The 20,033-nt window shown below is 38.1% G+C and overlaps 1 protein-coding gene across 3 annotated transcripts in view; it reads right to left on the bottom strand.

The window, feature by feature from the left end:
• The window catches only part of TNKS2 (tankyrase 2), a 54,794-nt gene extending 44,008 nt beyond the window's left edge, over positions 1–10,786 (bottom strand). For 2 of the 3 annotated variants that reach the window (XM_037047336.1, XM_037047337.1), the window contains exons 1-3: positions 10,304–10,747; positions 3,314–3,538; positions 829–924 (exon numbers count right to left, since the gene is read on the bottom strand). In XM_037047336.1, the coding sequence (XP_036903231.1) occupies positions 829–924; positions 3,314–3,538; positions 10,304–10,502 (520 nt within the window). In that variant the 5' untranslated portion in view covers positions 10,503–10,747. Of the gene's footprint in view, positions 1–828; positions 925–3,313; positions 3,539–10,303 lie in introns of all 3 variants that reach the window. The other variant, XM_037047334.1, reaches the window with a different exon arrangement.
• Between the last annotated feature and the right edge of the window lie 9,247 nt (positions 10,787–20,033).

Below are 20,033 nucleotides of genomic sequence, written 5' to 3'. Positions count from 1 at the left end.
AAAACACCCACCCCAAAATCCAATATTCAACCATTTAGAAATGACAGAAGATAATCTATAGCATCACTAATTGAACATAATCATTAACATTCTTGTGAATCCAAGATTTTTCGATACTAAAATTGTTTTTATTGTAATGCTATTTTAAGCAGAAGGCCTTCTATTTCTGCATGTTTCGAATCCACAGATTCAACCAATCTCAGAATGAAAATAGTATTTTCCATTCATGGGTGGGTGTCTAAGAATTCAGAAAGTCAACTGTACGCATTGGTTTACACCATCTTAAAGTTTAACTTGACTATCCACAGATTTTTGTATCTCTGGCGGGGAGGGGGTGTCCTGGAACCAATCCCCTGTGGACACTGAGGGACAACTGCATAGAAGTAAAAACAAAACTAAATATAATCTCTTTGTGCCTATAGCTTTTTATTTACAATGAATACCAAAAACCCTTTAAAATACAATTTAAACGTAAGTTAACAAAATAGATAGTATTTGCTGAAATGACATCCAAACTGCTGCCCACAATATTAATTGCATATTGGCTACTAGTACAAGGCTTCGTTTGAGTCCCAAGACTTTTTTTTTTAAGATAAAAGCAGAGAATGACATAGTATAGTGAAGGAGGAACATGAATTAAAAAAACACCAAAACTTCACTTTTCTTAGACAAGAATCAAATGCCAGCTGTCTAGATGTAAAAATATAATAACTGAACTGACACTATTTTAAAATCTAGTCGAGGTCATTAACCACAGGAAGCTGTTTCCCTAGCAAGCTCATTCTTTATATTCTTCCTGTAACACCCAAATAGAGTACACAAACTTACCAGTCAGCACTGCTTTGGCAGACGGGTCTGCTAAATCCAATGCTGTCCTTCCATCTGTATTTCGGATGTTCGGCTCAGCTCCATGCTGTAAGAGCACTGCAAAACAGCAATACTACTTTTTATTTTATTTTTTTAAAAAAATTCTATTTATTCATTTCTAGAGAGAGGAGAAAGGAGAGAAAAAGAGAGGGAGAGTAACATCAATGTGTGGTTGCCTCTCCTATGCCCCCTCAACTGGAACCTGGCTCACAACCCAGGCATGTACCCTGACTGGGAATGGAACCAGTGACCTTTTGACTCATAGGCAGGTACTCAATCCCCTGAGCCACACCAGCCATGGCCCAATACTACTTTTTATAGATAGTAATAATGACAATTGGATTTTAGTAAGTAATTTTCTCAAAAATTCTGGTCCAGTGGTCTCAATGTAATTTAAAGATCTTTCATATCCTGATAGTATGGTAAATGTTATAAAGATAAGGCTATATAAAACATTTTATTGTTAATGTATTATAGACATTAGATAAATATCTGCTAAGCTCAAAGTCAGATTTTCCTTTACTAGACAAGTGACTAAAGACAGGTAAGACTATATAAGAATATAAACAGCAAGTCTGCTTGAAAGTTTATTTTCTCATTCCAAATGAAAACCACCTATGCTAGAAAGATTGTTCTATCATAACAAAAATGAAATTTCTAAACCTATGGATAGTCCAAGAATAGGGATCTGGGGTACTGGGAAAAAGCAAACAAACAAACAAACAAAACCCCAATTATGTAAGCAAACTCTTAAAAAAGAAAAAGAAAAGAAAAACACTCTGCTGGGTTAACAAACCCCAAATCAAAACTGCTATATTATAACCAAAAGCATATAAAAAGAAAAAACCTGTGCCATACTCTGTATTGTTATTTGTTATATAAAGATATTATAGCATACTCTATAAATAGGGAGCTGGGGAAAGGAAGGCAAATACATGAAGAAAGGGAAGCTAGGCTTCCCTTTCTTTGACAAGGTTCATTCTATTCTACTCTATTCCTACCTGTAACAAGAAAAATGTGACGCATTAATGGCAGACACACATGTAATCTAAAATTTTCTAGTAGCCACATTTAAAAAATAAAAAGAAACAGGTTAAATTCATCCTAACATATTTTATTTAACCCAACATATCCAAAATATTTCAATATTTACATTTATATTGTAATCAATATAAAATTGAAATATTTTGCACTACTTTTTATCGTATTAAGTCTTTGAAATCAGTGTATTTTCCCCTTAGAATACTTCTCAGGATCGACCAGCCACATTAGAAGTTCTCAGCTACCATACTAGACAGTGCAGATCTATAACTATATTTGGAAAACCCTAGATTATTAAAACTAATTATTTGTATGTCTGAGACTCAGGAACTAGGAAAGAATTATGAGCAGAAGGCGGAAGCAATATAACACATAGGAAAGGAAAATTGGGCAGAGGTTACTAGGTCATCTATTTTGTATCTTCATAAATTACCTAATTTAAACTGGCATGAATAGTGATTCGGTGTGTGGAGGGCAGGGGAGAACGATGCAAGCCTAGCACAGAGCCTCTGGACTTTTTCTAGTACACAGAACTGGTTTTCTATCTGCCTAAAAATTTTCAACTGTCCTGTTTTGCACCAGGAAACAGATCTAAGGTAACAGAGTCCAAAATCCCAGACTATGTGAGGCTCAGAAAAGTCAAAACCAGGTTAATAAAAACTCTTAAATAAGGAGCCTTCTCATATATAATTTTCTGTCAGTGATCAATCTGTTGGGCAAACCCTAAGAAAGATGATTTTCCCTTCAAATGCTTCTTTGCTTATCCTGTCACTTCTATTTTCCTACAATAACCCTGCTTCATGCCCTCACCGTTTCTCATCTGGGTTATTCAACAGTCTCCTAGCTAATCCCCGATGTTATCCATTCTACCAGCCCCTAACCAGATCATTCTTTCTAAAATAAAATACTCTCATTACAGTGTTGTTCTCCTCCTTAAAAGTCTTCAATGATTCCATACAACCTATGTAACAACATCAAGCTCCTTAACCTGGAATGCAAAGTTCTTTATACTGATGTCCTAACCTTTTCAATCTTCCCACCACTGTTCCCTCAAAAGTCTCCCAGAAGGAGTAACCAGACTCCAGCCTACTCACTGCACTCATGACCCTCTAACATTCCTGTTCACTTCCACCATGACTTTATCTAGTTCTTTGTGTGTGCTATCTCCCAAGAGAATCCGTGTTTCTAGAAAACAGGAATCTCGTCTCTATTCTTTGAAGAACTTAAACCCAGTACTATACACAAAATGACACTTAGTAAATAGTGGTTACTTTAAAGCTTGAATTGTTCTTAACTATTTAAATTCATCCTGGCAGAAATCAATCACATTAAAAAATGAAGTCAATTCAGATACAGAATAATTACAAACTATTTCAGAAAAATTCTGGAAAGTGAACAGTCTTACCAATGCAAACATCAATCTTTCCTTTAATTGCAGCTTCATGGAGAGGAGTGTAATTCCAATTATCATGAGCATTTGGGTCTGCACCATGTCGCAAAAGGAGATTGACTACTTCAGCATGGCCAAAAGAGCATGCGTTATGAAGAGGAATGAGGCCCCCATCATCACGTGCTTGGACATTTGCACCATTCTGAAGCAAATATTCAACTACATCTCTCCGCCCAAAACCTAAAAGAAAATAAATTATTCATATTTAAGTCCTCCAAAGAAAATACATCATATTAGAACCAACAAGTAAAAGCCATGCTAAGATGCTTCTGGATGGGAAATAAGAGATTCAACAATTCAAGAATTCACTGATGAGATAGACATATACTCAAGACTGACACATATGACTAAACACAGAAATTGAAGTTTAAGCTTGGTAGAAGGGGTAAAGTGATCATATCTATATAGCTACCAACAGTCCAAGACACAGCTAACTTCTATAACTTTGTTATCCAATGTGATTCCTCAGCCATTAAGATGTCTGAAACCTGTCTAGAGATTGACAGCAGAGATCAGTGTGTTTTCAAAGTCACATTGGAAGGACCATAACATGAGGTCATGTTGCTATCCCAAGAGAGTAGAAGAAGAGCCTGAAATTTTGAATGTTTTGAAGCCATTTCTTGGCATAAAAGGAAAGGTCAGTCAAGGAAAGGTCACCTTCTTAGCTAAAGGTCAGTATGTAGCTATTTAAAATTCAAAAATCTCCCACTGTTAGGATTTAGGGGAACTCTTTAGATTCAAGATGCTTCCTAAATTCTGAAGGCTAATTCCTGATGAAATCCCCATTCTTATGGTCTCAAGACTAGTTCAAAGCATCTGTTAAACACTCATTTCTTGAAGGAAAAATAGCTTTGCAAGTATATATTCTGATCATGTTTTCACTGGCTAGGTAGAACATGAATAGGCATATCCTCAGAATCAATGGCAATCTCTGTATCCTAAGGATTTCTTTACAAAGGAATCAGAAGCCTAAAGTTAGTAGTCATGGTTGCTCAGGATATACTGTGGTTTATTTTATAATTATGGAAGAGCACTTATCTTCAAACACTGCTCTGTTTCACAATGCTGTGTGAAAATCCTGATGAAATCATAAAGAGTCTGAATCTACTATAAAGCACTAACAGTGAAACAAAGCAGACATATTTTGAAAGTAAATTTGCTGATCAATAAACTGTGTCACTTAATGGCAGGTATTGTGTCCTGTTCATTTCTGTTCACTGGTCAAGGCTAGAATCTAGCATACAGGACTTAATAAACATTTGCTTAGTGCATGTCTAATACTTTGCTGAAACAGTAAGCAAATGACCCTCACAGAGACTATGGAGCTGATGATTTGTGATTACTAAGAAAAGCAGTCTATTCCATTTCTTTCTTGTCAAGTTTCACTACTATCTAGGTACCACCAGTTTTAGCAGTTCTAGGAACTGTCTTGCTAACTAAGATTGTTGTTAAGTGAGTACAGTCGTCCCTCACTATATCGCGATAAGTGAACTGCGATATAAAGGGGGATGACTATATAGAATTTTATACGCTGTTAAAATTATGCAAGTTTAAGAGTCTAGAAAGTGTTTAAGAGCATATGAAGTGTTTGTAAGAGTGTGAGAAAGGTTAATAAGAGAGTGGGAAAGGTTTACAGGAGTGTGGGAAAGGTCTATAAAGCCTTAAAATATATATAAATAATAAAATAAATAAAATGCCGCTACTTCATGGATTTTCACCTATCAAGGGGGTCTCTGGAACGTAACTCCTGTGATAGGTGAGGGATCACTGTAACATATTTTGCTGCCACATGGGAAACATCTTTACATCTGAATGGCTTCCAAAAAGCTATGAAGCAGTGAAGTCACTACAGAGAAACCAACTTAAATGCTCAGGAAGTTTTATTGAGAGCTGCTACCTCCTGTTTTCATAGTCTAAAGGTGAGGTGGGCCATTGATGATATAACCAAACCAATATGAAATGATAGTCATGTCTTGACAATCTAAATGCAGGTTGGTGTCACATGCAGCTGTGTCAGAAGAAAATGTTCAGAAGCAGAAAATGTCAGTAATTGCCACGAAACAGAAGGCTCTTGTAGTTTGGGAGATGGGATGTATAATCAAGCAGCCTTAAGCTCTGATTGATATAGTCAGGACTCTTGTCAGATTTTTCTGAGGGATGTCATTCTAAACTTCGTAATAACTTCAGCTGGCAAAGATCTAAGAAAGGTGTTTCCATATATTTCTTTAGAGGGGAATACAAGGGAGAAGGTTTGGCCTAGCTCAACTTGGGACAGATACACCATCTGTCTGGTCAGACTAGAAGAAACTTTGAAACATGGCCTCTGGGGCGATGAAATTCTGACAATCTAAATGAGGAAGTACTAAAACAAACACTCCAAACTAGTTGTTAATGAAGTCAATTGCTTACCTCTAAGTCCAGCAAGAGTTGAGGAAAAAAAGTGTAGCTCAAGTCTTGATAATACTGGGAAATCGGCTAAATCATGAAAGATTCTGAATTCTTAAATAGATCAGTGTTTATTTGATACTGGGGTTTTCTACAGATGTATGACTTCCTACCCCCCGCCCTGCCCCCCGCCTATCACACACACAGCAAAAAATAACATTGGAATCAATAATCTCTAGTGCAGTCCTAGGTTAGGAATGTGGGTACATTTTGTGCATCTCCCATAATTATGACATTGGCCTACAGACAAAAGGAGGAATACTATTGAAGTGTTATTGGATGTCTTTAAAAGTACCATTTTGGGGAAGGATATGAATGACAAACACAAAAGGTACTGTATCTTTGGTAGCTGAATTGTTAAAACCTTCAAATAGAATAATCATTCCACTTTCTTTTTCTTGGTTAAAATACTTATTTATTTTGAGAGGGGAAGGGAGAGAGAAAGAGAAGGAGAGACATCAATGTGAGAGAGAAACATCAACCAGCTGCCATCAACCTCTCACACATCCCAACCACGGACTGAATCTCAACCCAGGCACGTGTCCTGACAGGGAATCAAACCGGCAACCTTCCACTTTTGCGGGATGACACCCGACCAAGCCACAACAGTCAGGGCCCGTCCCTCTTTCTTATACCAGTCAGATCCTGACCTGTTGGTCCAAGTGCCTAGCCTATGCAGTAATCCCCTCTACAACATCTCTGAAAGATGCCAATCCAGTCACCGCTTGGACATTTCCAGCTAATTCCACAGCTGAACAGCTTGTTAAAAGCAGTCTGAACTCTTGCAACCTTCCATCTACTGGTCATTCTCATGACTGCTGAAGCCATATATAAGTCATGCCCACTCATTTTTCTACTGGACTATCTTCCACGTATGTGAAGACAGTAACATTGTCTGACCTTAGTCTTCTTTCATCTCTAGAATAAGTAACTCTACTTTTCACCTGTTGCTTGTATAATAAATTCCAGAGGCTCTAATTCCATTTCCCTTATTGGAATAAAAAAATTCCTTGTTATATGCAATTCACACTACTGAATACAGTAATCAGCGTTCAGCCTGACTGGTCCAAAGTACATGACTGAGTAGCAAACTACAAATACACTACATATACAAAACAAGTGCTATTTGTTTAGCTAGAACTCTACAATGCAAGCTCTTTTCAACTTGTCATTCTCCAGTATACACATACCAACCATCTCTTTCCACCATCTCTATATCTGAATTCCTTAAACCTGATAAATGTCATTCTCCAGTATACACATACCAACCATCTCTTTCCACCATCTCTATATCTGAATTCCTTAAACCTGATAAATGATTTCATACATTTCTCTACTGAATGATACCTCTCTGCACACCTCCCCCCAAATATTTAAAATTCTCAAGCTACTGAACTCTATTTCACTTGCCACCCCTTACCCCAGTTCTGATTCTAGAGAATGCTACTACGTATTCCTTCCTTTCACTATGGTGGACAGTAAGATAAATTTCTCCCAAAGTTTCTGTCCCTCTTCTTTATTTTTCAGAAACAAGTTTAGAGAAGCACTCCCCTTTATTAAAATCTGCTGTTTTCTAGGGGATTTACACTGTCAAGAATTTCAGATGCTATTGCTTTTATCAAAATTAAAGCTGCAGCCTCCCTACCACCAACTTGCCTCTACAAGTTTTATGACATGTCACAAAATATTTATTCATATCCTCTGTGTGTGTGTTGGGGGGCTGGGGGTGGGGGGAGTGACTGGTAGGGGAGAAAAGAAAACTGGATTGAAGAAGAAATAATTTCTCTCATAAAAATGACTTCTTAAAGCATGCTTATTTAGAAGAAATGTAATCTAGTGCAATAATAAAAAACACCTAATAGAAGAAAAGTTCCAGTTTATGTTGATTGCTTTTTCATTAATAGACCTCCTTTGGGGATGGCTACTGATTATTCCTGTAACCAAACATTTTAGGTGAAAAGATACAATTTCCACTAAACTGTTCTATCATGATTCATTTTCTTTGGTTTGCACATATCTCTCATTTCTGTTCTTAGGATATCAAAAAGATAAAAGCATGCTCCCTCCCATCCCCAGGAAAACCTCCAAACTTTAATTGGCTTTAAAAAAAAGTTTTCTTCCATAAGTTACTCTATAATGTACAAACCCAAGAAACTGGTCAAGCAGCTACACAGTCTCACCGCCTATGTTGAGTTTCCAATGACATGTTTAGATGCACATTAACATGACTGATACCTCTCTACCCACAAAAGATATAAAACATATTCTCCATATAGTTAGAGAAAATGCAGCTGGATGCATTTACTTAGAAATGAAGAAGCAAGTTCTCTCTCATTAATCTAATGATTTACATTGAATTTACAAAGGTAATTTTTAAAGTTTCTCTTTTGTGATTGGGCACTTGCAACATCTACATAACTTGTGACAAAAAATTTTAAGTTAAAAAAATTTTTCATTACAGTTGACATATAACATTATATTAGTTTTAGGTGTACAACATGGTGATTAGACATTTATATAACTTATAAAGTTATATGCCTAGTTTTAAATACAAGGCTTTAAACCTCTTGTTTAATGTAGATTTCTAGTAATCTTTACTTTATTACTCTCCTTTTATACCTTAAATTCTTAATTTTCTAATCTGTACCTGATAATATGGGTAAATTGTGAGAGGTGGGGTTGTTCCAAAAATAAGTTTTCCATTTCAGTTTGAACAAACCACAATGAAACTCATGTACTTTGAATTGTTAGGACAGAACTGAGAATGGGATGGTGACAGAAGAACAAAATCAATACGAAGATAATCCCATAATCTTAAACCTCTAAATACTACTATTTTCAGATATGAACTCATTAATACATCAAATTCTTGAAAGGCAGCAACTAAGATCTTCCCTGGTTATTTTTATCCCACAGATCAAGTGAACAGAATCTAAGTAATACTACCCTTTGGATTACATATCAGTTGGTTATGACACTTTGCCAAATCAGTTGTTTTAGTGTTCACTACCTGGTCAAACAGGGCAATCCAAAGTAGTGAAAAAGGTGCCCCTGAACACCAAAATGACTAAACAGGTGAGATTTGATTTTAGTATTCTTATTCTTCCCTTTCTGATGTCCACAGGCCATGTCTAGTTCTCTCATCCATACTCCCTCAAACTTTCTCTCTTTAAAAAGGCTCCCTAATGGGAACCCAACAAAATTGTAACTAGTCAAGAGAGCATACATCCTAATAATATTTACACTTTAAAACAGGTACAGGTTAAAGCAAACAAATCTCCTGTGGTAGAAAGTGTAAAGCAGTATCTGTGAACAAGGAAATCTTACGCTCCTTCTCTGCTCATCATTCCTACTCCAAAAGAACAGAGAGCTTTAAAGAATATCCTTCTGGTTTTTCAAAATTATTTTAGCCCTGGCTGCGTAGCTCAGTTGGTTAGAGATCAGCCAATATGTCAAATTTGCAGTTCGAGCCCTGGTCAGGTTATATACTAGAATCAACCAATGAATGTATGAAGTGGAACAACAAATTGACGTTTCTCTTTCTCTAAAATCAATAAATAAAAATTATTTTAAACAATCATATATAATACATGAAATAAAAAACCAGGATTATAAGTATGAGAACGTATTCCCATTTTCAACCATGAGGAGAGTGTGTTACGATCTTTCCTCAAAGTGACAAGTATAAATGCTTTATAGAACTAAGCTGAGTGTTTCTAGTTCTTTCAAATTCGCCAATGAAATTTAATGTGCTTATATTACAAAGTAAACCTAGTAAATATGAAAAGTCACTCAAACGCTCTAAGTCTCAGAATGAAGTGAAGTTTATCCCAATTTAGATCAGCTAAAGCACCTGCACCATCTTTCCTCTTCCCCTATTTTTCACCCCAACTTGTGTGTGTGAGTGTCAGAGACCACCATCCTGGATCTAGCCTAAACCAGAACTCAGTTCTCCCGAACTTGACAACTTCCAGTTCTAGTCTCACCAGAAACTTTCTAATGACTGACTACATAAACACTTTAACGCAAATACGGTAATGAGCGATTGAGCTACTCTTTCTAGATCACATCTTTGCATTTTACAAAGGGTCTTCAACACCTTAACCCAAAGGATTGATAGGAATAACAGAGGAATTTGCAAGAACGGCAGATTTTGGAGATAACTGGCCTTTCAGATTACAAGGTCTACCATGTTCCTTACTCTTTCTTGTGTGCAGAGGCGTTTTAGGGTAGCAAGACCGGAAGTTGATACAGGTACTGTTGATACAAAACAAAGCCAAAAAAAGAAAAAACTTCCAATGTGCAGCACGCTCCTCCCAGCTCCTACCATAATCCCCTCAATTCCCCACTGGACCAAAACGAGAAGACCAGAACCGAGGTCCCGGGTGGGGGGAGCGCGGAAGGCCAGGGGCAGAAGAGCACTGTGTTTGCTTTTGAGCCTGAGAGCACGGGTGCGCAGGTGGGGTCTGTCTCGAGTCAAGGCGACGACGTCTGCGTTACCTGCGGCGAAGTGGAGTGGGGTGGATTTCCTGCCTGCAGTGTCGCGGCTGTTCACCTTCTCGGGCGTCACCAGCCTCTTGACTCGCTCCACGTCCCCATTTCGGCACGCTTCGAACAGCTCGCGGGCGGCCGGCTCCACGGCCTCGGCCGCCGCGCTCGCGCAGGCCGCGCCGCCACCGGCGCAGCGGCGGCCCGACATTATCCTGGCCGCCGCTGCTGCCAGCAGCAGGGCCAGCAACGGCAGTAGGAGCCCCGGCCCCGCGAGCAGGAGGGCGAGGCCCCCCGGAGGAGACGTGCTCAGGGCCCGGACCGCTTGGCTCCCTGTTGTCACCGGGCTCGGCGTAGACCCATGGCCACGCCGCCGAGGGCCCCTCGCTGGGCCTCGGGACCCCCTCCTGCCCCACAGCGGCGGAGGCAGCACAAACCCTACGTTCGAGACCCGAAGCGACGCCGCGGCGGAAGCTGGGAAGGCCCCTCCTGCCAGCTCCGGGGAGTCCTGGGAGCTCGAGTGACGACAGCCTGCGCGTGCGCAGTGGTAGGAGACCGGTTTGGCAGGTTTCCGAGTGCGGGTCGCGCGGAGGGGCTTGTGGGAAATGTGAGGCGAGAGGCTTGGGGCAGCGGGAGGAAAAGGGGGTTCGTGCCTTCGCCATCTTTGTGGTGGGTTTTGCTGAAGTCGAACAGCTCTGCTTCTTGCCCTTTTTAAGAAAGTGTGAATTTCCTTCCCTATATTTGCTTACTGCTTTTACACAAAATTCCTTTTGTGTAAAAACTTTTACATAAAAGCCCTTGAACCTTTCCCCTTCCTACCGCAATCTTACATATTATTGTGGAATTCTTAGTGTGGAACTTTTCCATTTTGTTTCAGTTTTCACAATCTCTTTCTCCTAGGGGATTTTTTTCTTTGGTTTTCTTTACTGCTTCTTCCCTTCCCCCACAACTGCTATTTTGCTGTTTCTTGTCAGCTACTTCTCGGAAAGCAATGCATTGCTCTCCACTTGATGGGAAGTTTGGGTGAGCTGCCCCAAGAGCATTTAAAGAAAATTAAAAAAGCAATGACAGTTTGTTCCAACTCTAAGTTAGTAATTGAGAGTTCTGGCCCTGGTTAATTACTCTTTCCATAGTTAAACTATTAGGTGAGGGCTAACTAAATAGCGTAAATCAATATCATACTGACTTAGATGAGATGTAGATAGACGGGACAAATGTTAATGAATTGCAATTTTGTTTTTTTGGCCATCAAAGCAAGAAAAACACAAAATTCTCATGTTAACGGTAGTGATGTATCTGTTTATGTATCATTCCCTATACCATGCCCTGGCGTCAAGAAACGGAAAGAAAGGTATGCTTACATGAAATGGTACGTGCTGACCTTTGACAAAGCTGACAAGCATTTCCAACCCCACCCCCTTGCCTTAACTGCTTAACCTGTTTTTCAGGAAATTCAGTTTTTATCTGGAAATGTTGACTCATTCCTGTGCTAAAAAGTAGAGGATATGCACTCTGGGGAGAATTTTTTAGAACTACATACATTATGAAGATATATATGTGTGAAATATGTACTAAACATACATTTAAATTATGTGGCATATTAACAAAATGAATATTCATGAGCGCACCTAAGAACTAGAATATGACCAGTACTATTGCATCTATTTTTTTGTCCCCATTTCATCTATTTGCCAAATATATTCCAATATTATTTGTTCTTACAATCCCTTTCCATGTTTGTATTCCTCAACAACATATTGTTTAGTTTTACTTGTTATTGAGCTTTGAAAACATATCAGTCTGTGTGATCTTTTATCACTTAAGAAGATGTAATACTCATGTACTCATTTTCATTACTTTATAGAGTTGCCTTGGGTGAATATACCACAAATTTACAAATTTACTGGCCACTTGGTTTGTTTCCAATTTTCTGTGGTTATGAACAGTAGTGCTATGAACATTTTTATACATTCTCCTGGTATACATGTGCAGAAATTTAAAATGTGAGTGACAACCAGTGGTTGTTGGCACCAGTTCATTGCCAACAGGAACCCCCGATTTGAGGTGTGGTGAGGAATGAAAATTTATCCAATGTAAATAGCTCAATTGTGTTACAGTATGGTTTTGAGAACAGCACAATAGTGTTACTGCTCAATTATGAAGAGAGTGGCTGTAGAATAACATGGCTGTGAGGTGACCTGGGATGAGAATTTTGTCTGCTCCATCTGCTTGGGGTCTACCCTGGTCCAGGCTTCTGTGTTTCAGCTCCAGCCTTCAGTTTTCTATGTGAAGTAGAAGTGCATTCTCTGAGTCAGAATAGAGCTGACTTACGTATAAAGAAATCCCTCCCTATGTTCCCTGCTTGACTCATCCTCAGGCAAACTCCAAATCCTCAGAGTCTGGTGTAAAAAACATTGTTTCAGTTGGTTATAATGGAGTTGCTCTGATTGGTAGGTGAAGATGCTAATGAGCTATGCATGCAGTTCCAATTGGACTGGGAAAGTCTTAGTCCTATTGGTTGAAATGTGATTCCAGGAACTCCTTCATGAGGGTTGGCCAAGAGAGCTGGGACACAGTGCAGGCAGTTCAGTGCAGGAGGTGAGCAGCTCACTGCAGTGTGGTTTGTATGAGAGGCCTGTTTATAAATTTGAACTCTGCCAACAGGAACTTTTCTCAGTACGTACATTCGTTGTGGGGTCAACAGGAGTCTTTCAGATTTTTTGACACATAGTATAAGAAATGCAGTGGGTATCTTCAACGGGTAAACATACGCACATATATAACATTCACAAAATAAAACAATACCTCTGCAATGTTGAAAAAAATGCTAATTGTGACTCTCAGTAAATGGGTTACAGAGTTCAAAAATGAGTGGTGACCTAAGGTTTGAAAAACGCTGTGAGAAAGGACTACCTAGAAGTGGAATAGCTGAGTCATAAGGAATGTGAATGTCACTTTACAAGGTAATGGCAAGTTGTTTTTCAAAGAAATTGTTACTGATGTACCTGTCCACCAGCAGCATGTAGGGGAGTTTTAAAAAAATTTATGTACTCATCAACCCTTGGTATTATGAGATTAATTTTTCAACTATTGTGGGTATATGTGGTATCTCAAAGAGGTCTTAGTCTGAATTTTGTTGTTTTTATTGTATTTTTTCCATTTCCACATACCCCCCTTATTCCCTCTTCCACTTCCACCCTACCCATCCCCACAATCACCACACTCTGAATTTTTAAAAGTACCAAATGATCAATTAGAGTAATGCAGATCCAAACCTCAATGATATAGAATGACTACTATCAAAAAACTAAAATAAGTGCTGGTGAGAATGTGGAGAAATTGGAACCCTTGTGCACTGCTGGTGGGACTATAAAGTGTACAGTGGCTATGGAAATTAGTATGGCATTCACTACAAAATTTAAAATAGAACTATTATGTGATCCAGTAATCCTGCTTTTTGGCATATAGACAAAGGAGTTGAAAGCAGGCCCTTTGCAGAGATACTTGCACACCATGTCTGTAACAGCGTTATTCACCCTAGCCAAGAGGTGGAAGCAACTCAAATGCCCACAAACGGTGATCATAAAAACAAAATGTGGTATATACATACAACAGAATATTATTCAGCTTTAAAGAGAAGGAATTCCCATCATATATTACTGGATGAAACTTGAGGACATTGTGTTGAGTGAAATAAACCAGCACCCCCCCACCCCAAATGTTGAATGATTTCACTTATATGAGGTGTATTAGTTTGTTAGGGTTGCCATAATAAAATACCACAGAATATGTGGCTTACACAACAGAAATGAATTTCCAGTTCTTGAGACTAGAAGTCCAAGGTTAGGATGTTGGCAAGGTCTATTGCTCCTGAGGCCTCTCTCATTGACTTGCAGATGGCCACTTTCCTGCTGTGTCCTCGTGTAGCCTTTCCCCTGTTTCGGATGCATCCCGGGTATGTCTGTGTCTAAATTTTCTCTTCTTATAAAAGGACACAAGTCAGATTGTATTAGGTCCCACTCATATGGCCTTATTTAACCTGAGTTTTCTTTTAAAAGGCCTTATCTTCAAATATAGTCACATTCAAAGGTACTGGGGGTTAGGACTTCAACATGAATTTGGGGGGAGGGCACTATTCAGTTCATAACACGAGGCGTCTAATGTAGATAAACAAACAGAAAAGGGAGTGATGGTTACCAGGAGCTGAGGAGAAGAGGAAATAGGTTTTATTGTTGAATGGGTATAGTGGTTCACTTTTGCAACCTGAAAAATTCTAGACACCTGCTGTACAACAATGTGAATATACCTGACACTACTGAACTGTACATTTTAAAATGGTCAAGATAGTATTAAAATGCAAATAAAGTGGAGTACCTTTTCATCATTTATGGTCTATTTGTATTTCCTCCTCGGTAGAATGCATATTTACATCTTCCCATTTTTTAATTGGGTTGTTTGCCTTTGCTTTTCAGTTGTGGACATTCTTTATATATTCCACATACTAATCCTTTGTTAGTTATATGTGTTGAAAATATCTTCTCTGAGATTGTAGTTTGCTTTTTTACCTTCCCAATGAAAAGGTGTCTCAATTTTAATATACTTGAATTTATAAGTACTTTCAACTGGAGTTTGTGTCTGTGTGTGTTTAAGAAACTACCCCCTTACCCTGAAGTGGTAAAGATATTCTTATGTTCTTCTAAAGCTTAACACTTTTGCCTTTTATACTTGAATTCTTAATTCTTCTGAACAGATGTTGGAGTATTGTATGAGGAAGGTATTCAATTTCTCTTCTTTTGCTTTTTTCCCATATAGATAACAAATTGTCTCGTCACCGTGTGTTAAGAATTCCCTCTGTTCAGAAGAGAGCTGCAGTGCCACTTCTGGTTCCCATGCAGTCGGGGGTCTGTTTCTGGACTCCATGTCATCCCATGGATTGACTTATGTATTTATATTCTTCCTCCAATACATCTAAGTACATCCTTCAATACTATCTTAGTATAGCGTATGATAAATTTTGATACCTGCAAGTATCACATCTTATTCTTATTTTTTTTCTGAGATTTGGCTCTCCCATATGAATTCAAATTCCTTGAAAACTTCATTGGGATTTTCATAAGACTTGCACTGAATTCATAGATTAATTGCCATGTATATATATGTATTCTGGATGCAGAATTAAGGATATTGAGTCCTCCCATCCTTGAACATGGCATATCTCCATTTATTTAAGCCTTCTTCAATGAATTTCAATAAAATATTGTAGTTCTCTTCATATAGGTCTGCAAATCCTAGTTTTATTGCTACCATAATCATATCATATCAATAATAATGGAAGAGTGACAAGATTTTTGAGAATTTTATATCAGCAAACACAGCTGGCTCAAACTGAAGGGGACAGAGACAGGATGAAATAAAGAAGGAACGACTCTAAGGGCAGAGCCATGGATGAAGAGGCCGGAGAGGGTGGAGCTGCCACCTCAGAGGGCTGAGCGGACAGAGGATTACTCCTAAGCCTTGAAATTTGGAATTTGCACTGCTGGTTTGTGAACTTGCTTTAGAAAGATAATTCCTTAATTCCTTCCAGTTTCTTTTCAGTTTAGGAATAGGAATGTCTCTCCTACGCCTGTCCCAGCATTGCATTTGAAAGCAGATAGTTTGTTGTCTAGTTTTATAGGTCTGTGGATAGAGAGGAATTTTGCCTCATGATTGACCATGCTCAGAGTTTCACCAATACTAATTTGGATGATGAGATTTAGAACTCTTTCTTTGAGTTGATGATATTTTAGATTTAGATTTAGAATTGGAATGGGTTAATATTTTGACGGATTTGAGGGTAGGGGTCAATGTATTTTGTACATAGGATATATGTGAGTTTTGGGGAATAGAAAGCAGAATATCCTAAGTTGAATAGTGTCACCTCTAAAATCACGTCCAATCTTGAGCCCCAAAATGTGACCTTATTTGGAAATAGTGTCTTTGCTAATGTAATTAAGTTGAGGTCATATTGGATTAGGATGGACCCTAAATGTACTTACTGGAGTCCTCACAAAAAGAGATGAGGACACACAGACACAGACAGAGGGGGGAAAATCGTGTGAAGATTGCTGGCAACCACCAGTAGCTAGAAGAGGCAGGGAAGGATCCTCCATAGAATGTTTCAGAGGAAGCATGGCCCTACTGACAGTTTGATTTCAGTCTTCCAGTTACCAGAATTGTGAGAGAATACCTTTCTGTTATTATAAGCCACTCAATTTGTGTTACAGCAGCCTTAGGGAATTAATACACAGAACCACTAAGGGTTGTAAGAAGTACTTGTCCAACACAGGTATGTGTAGGACTGAAAGCTCACAAAACATGGTGAACTGGGCGAGTGGATTAAATGAATAAGTGGCAAGGACATTAAAAAGAGTTACCAAGTGACTTCTGCTCATTTAGGGGGTTGCAGGAGTTTGAGAATGAGACAGCAATCACAGTGGTTTAGTGAGGAAGCTTTGGCTCGGTATTTAACTTGCTACCTAATGGGAATTGATTATATGCCTATTTACTTTTCATCTTTTGTACTCCTTTGAATTTCTCTACATAAATAAGAATGGTATTTTGGCTTTTCCATTTCTATGGTACTCTTAGCTATTTTATGTTCATGACAGAAAATGTGGCATGTTTTGTTATTGCTAAAGCAGATAGAAATGCATTCTTATATTATTTTGTAAAAAAAACTTTAATATTTTTCTTTACAGGAAATGTTTGTTGATTTTTTTCTTTGAGGAGCTTTTACCCCAGAGAAACTCTTACACAGATGCACAAGGAGACATGCACAGGGTGTTTATTGCAGTCACTTATAGTAATCAAGAGTTGGGGACAACTTACATGTCCTTCATAAAAGAATGGATAAGGAAAACCGAAGCATATGATTGAATATGATGCAATTATCAAAAGAAATGAACTGGATTTTCATAGAGCAGTATGAACAGATCTCATAAACAAGGTTGTACAAAATATTAAAAGAATGCAATTGATAGCACAGTTTTATGTATGTAAATTAAGAAATACACAAAAATCCTATCAAATATTTTAAAGGACAGATACATGTGTGACAAGTACATTGGAAGAAAGAGAGAGAGAGAAAGAGAGAGAGAGAGAGAGAGACCATAAGAGAGAGACCATGCAAAGCGCTCATCTTGGGGGAGCAAATTCTCCAAGATGGAAAAGAAAATGAAGAAAAGGTGAAGGGCAATGAAAAAGTAAAAAATGAAGTTGGGGACCAGGGATAGGATAAAGAAAAAAGACAATAAATAGGCTTAAAAATTTTTTTCAAATGGGACTTAACCTAGGTGGATAATACTAACACCATAAAATTAACATTCTAATTCAATTGTATATACCTAAAGTAAAAAAGAAGCCTCTGCTAATAATTCACTGAAGTGTAATGCTTTTTGATTTTTTAAATTTTTATTCTATTTTGTTAGGTTATACCAATATGAAATAAATTTAACATTTTGCTTCAATTTTTTAAATTGCAAATTATTTTATTAGGTTAATACAGCATACATTTAATAGTAAGAACATTCCTATTTCTATGAAAAACTTAGCAAGTTCTTTTGCTCCAATCTTGAATAGAATTTGTTTTCAACCTGCTTTATTAATTATATATTTGTATTTAAATATTGTATATTTATTTTTCTCATTTGTTTCTTGACAGAATAGGTCAATGACAAGTTCTTGTAATTTATTTAAATTTACATTTTGCCATAGGGCACACTAATTGCTATGCATTTGGGATTTAAAGACAATCATATACCTGATTTTTAAAAAATGAGTAACTCTTTTACATAGCAATCCTATTTCCTGAACCATAACCAGTAACTTCACTGAAGGGGAGGCTCTTAAATTCTGTCTGTGGTTAGGTATTCAACATTTAGCATGATAGTGTAACTTATGGTAGAAAAATGCACTCTTAAGAATAACTAGAATAGTTGGCTTAAAAATTCTCTTTGTTCATATTGGGAAGCTGCTAAGGCAGCTTAGAATTTGAGAGGTCAAGATTTCGGACGGGGGAAAACCATGAAGAGCTGAACTACAAACATTCCACGGCCATGTTTTTCCATGGGGAATTCCACAATTCTGTGCTCCAGGAATGTGGCTGAAAATCCAATTAAAGTGTTGAGCAAAGGGCTGCTGCTGGAAGGCTGAGAAACCGTCAGAGCATTTGGCCATCTTTTGGGTTTAAGGAGACACAGACTGGAGGCTGGTGGGGCAGAAAACAGCCCAGTTGGTCGGGATTATTTTTTTGAGTCATTTTGCTGAATTCCGAAGCTGTGAAGGGCAGGAAGGAGGCCAAGAATCTAGGCATAAAATTTCTGAAAAGCAGACTGGAGTTTCTGGATGTCCCAGACTATTGAGGATTAGAGTTCAAGAAAGGTCATGAAGGAAGGGAACTACCCAGGCTTTTAGTTTGAACTCCACAGGTGGGAGTGATGAAGAGGCAGCGAGAACTTCAGGAAAACTACAGCCTACCCTTGAGTCAGCTCAGTCCCTGATAGAATTAGGGTGATCAGCTCCAAATCTACCTCCCTAGCTGAGGAAATGGTAAATTCATTCTGGACATGTCCTCATCATCCAGAGCATCTACAGTTTTTCAACACAGTATCTAAATGTTAATCAAAGAGTATCATGCATGCCAAGAAATAGGACAAATGACCAAAAACATGAGAGAAAAAACAGGTGATTCATAATTATGGATATCGGTCAAATATTAAATATAAGTAATGAATATATTTAAGAAAACAGATAAAGGAGAAAATAGATTAAGAAAAAGAGAATTTCACAAATGGGACTAGCAAATGGGCCTAACATACATGTAATGAATGACTCAGCGGACTAGGAGAAAAAGAAGGAGCAAATGCTCCAAGATGGAAAAAGAAAATGCAGGAAACAGCAAAGGGTAGTGAAAATGCTAAAAATATGGGTATAAATAAATGGATTTTGACTGTATAAAAGAACAGTAGTGTTCTTTGCAATTTAAAATATGTAGAATTCAATATTTTCACTGATATGTCTCCTAGAGCGAGGGACATAAAGGAAAGAATAAACAAATGGGAGTTCATCAAAATAAAAAGCTTTTGCACAGCTAAAGAAAACATCAGCAAAATGAAAAGGGAATCAACAGTATGGGAAAATATATTTGCAAATGATACCTCAGACAATGGTTCGATGTCCAAAATATATAAAGAACTCAGACGACTCCACTCCAGGAAGACAAACAACCCAATTAAAAAATGGGCAGAGGGCCTGAACAGACAGTTCTCCAAGGAGGACATACACAGGGCCCATAGACATATGAAAGGATGAGCAGCATCACTAGCCATCAGAGAGATGCAAATTGAAACCACAATGAGATACCACTTCACACGGGTCAGAATGGCCATCATAAACAAATCAAGAAGCAACAAGTGCTGGCGAGGTTGTGGAGAAAAGGGAACCCTAATGCACTGTTGGTGGGAATGCAGACTGGTACAACCACTATGGGAAACAGTATGGAATTCCCTCAGAAAACTAAAAATGAAATTGCTTTTTTATCTGGCAATTCCACTGCTGGGATTATACCCTAAGAATCCTGAAACATCAATTGAAAAGAACCTATGCACTCCAATGTTCATAGCAGCAGCACAATTTACAACAGCCAAGTGTTGGAAGCAGCCTAAGTGTTCATTAGTAAATGAATGGATCAAAAAACTATGGTACA

Source organism: Sturnira hondurensis, unplaced genomic scaffold, assembly GCF_014824575.4.
Source record: "Sturnira hondurensis isolate 20B ecotype Veracruz unplaced genomic scaffold, ASM1482457v3 Scaffold0005563, whole genome shotgun sequence".
NCBI classification, from domain to species: Eukaryota; Metazoa; Chordata; class Mammalia; order Chiroptera; family Phyllostomidae; genus Sturnira; species Sturnira hondurensis.
Note: the sequence above shows the minus strand (reverse complement) of the source record. Positions and strands in the feature narration are given on the sequence as shown.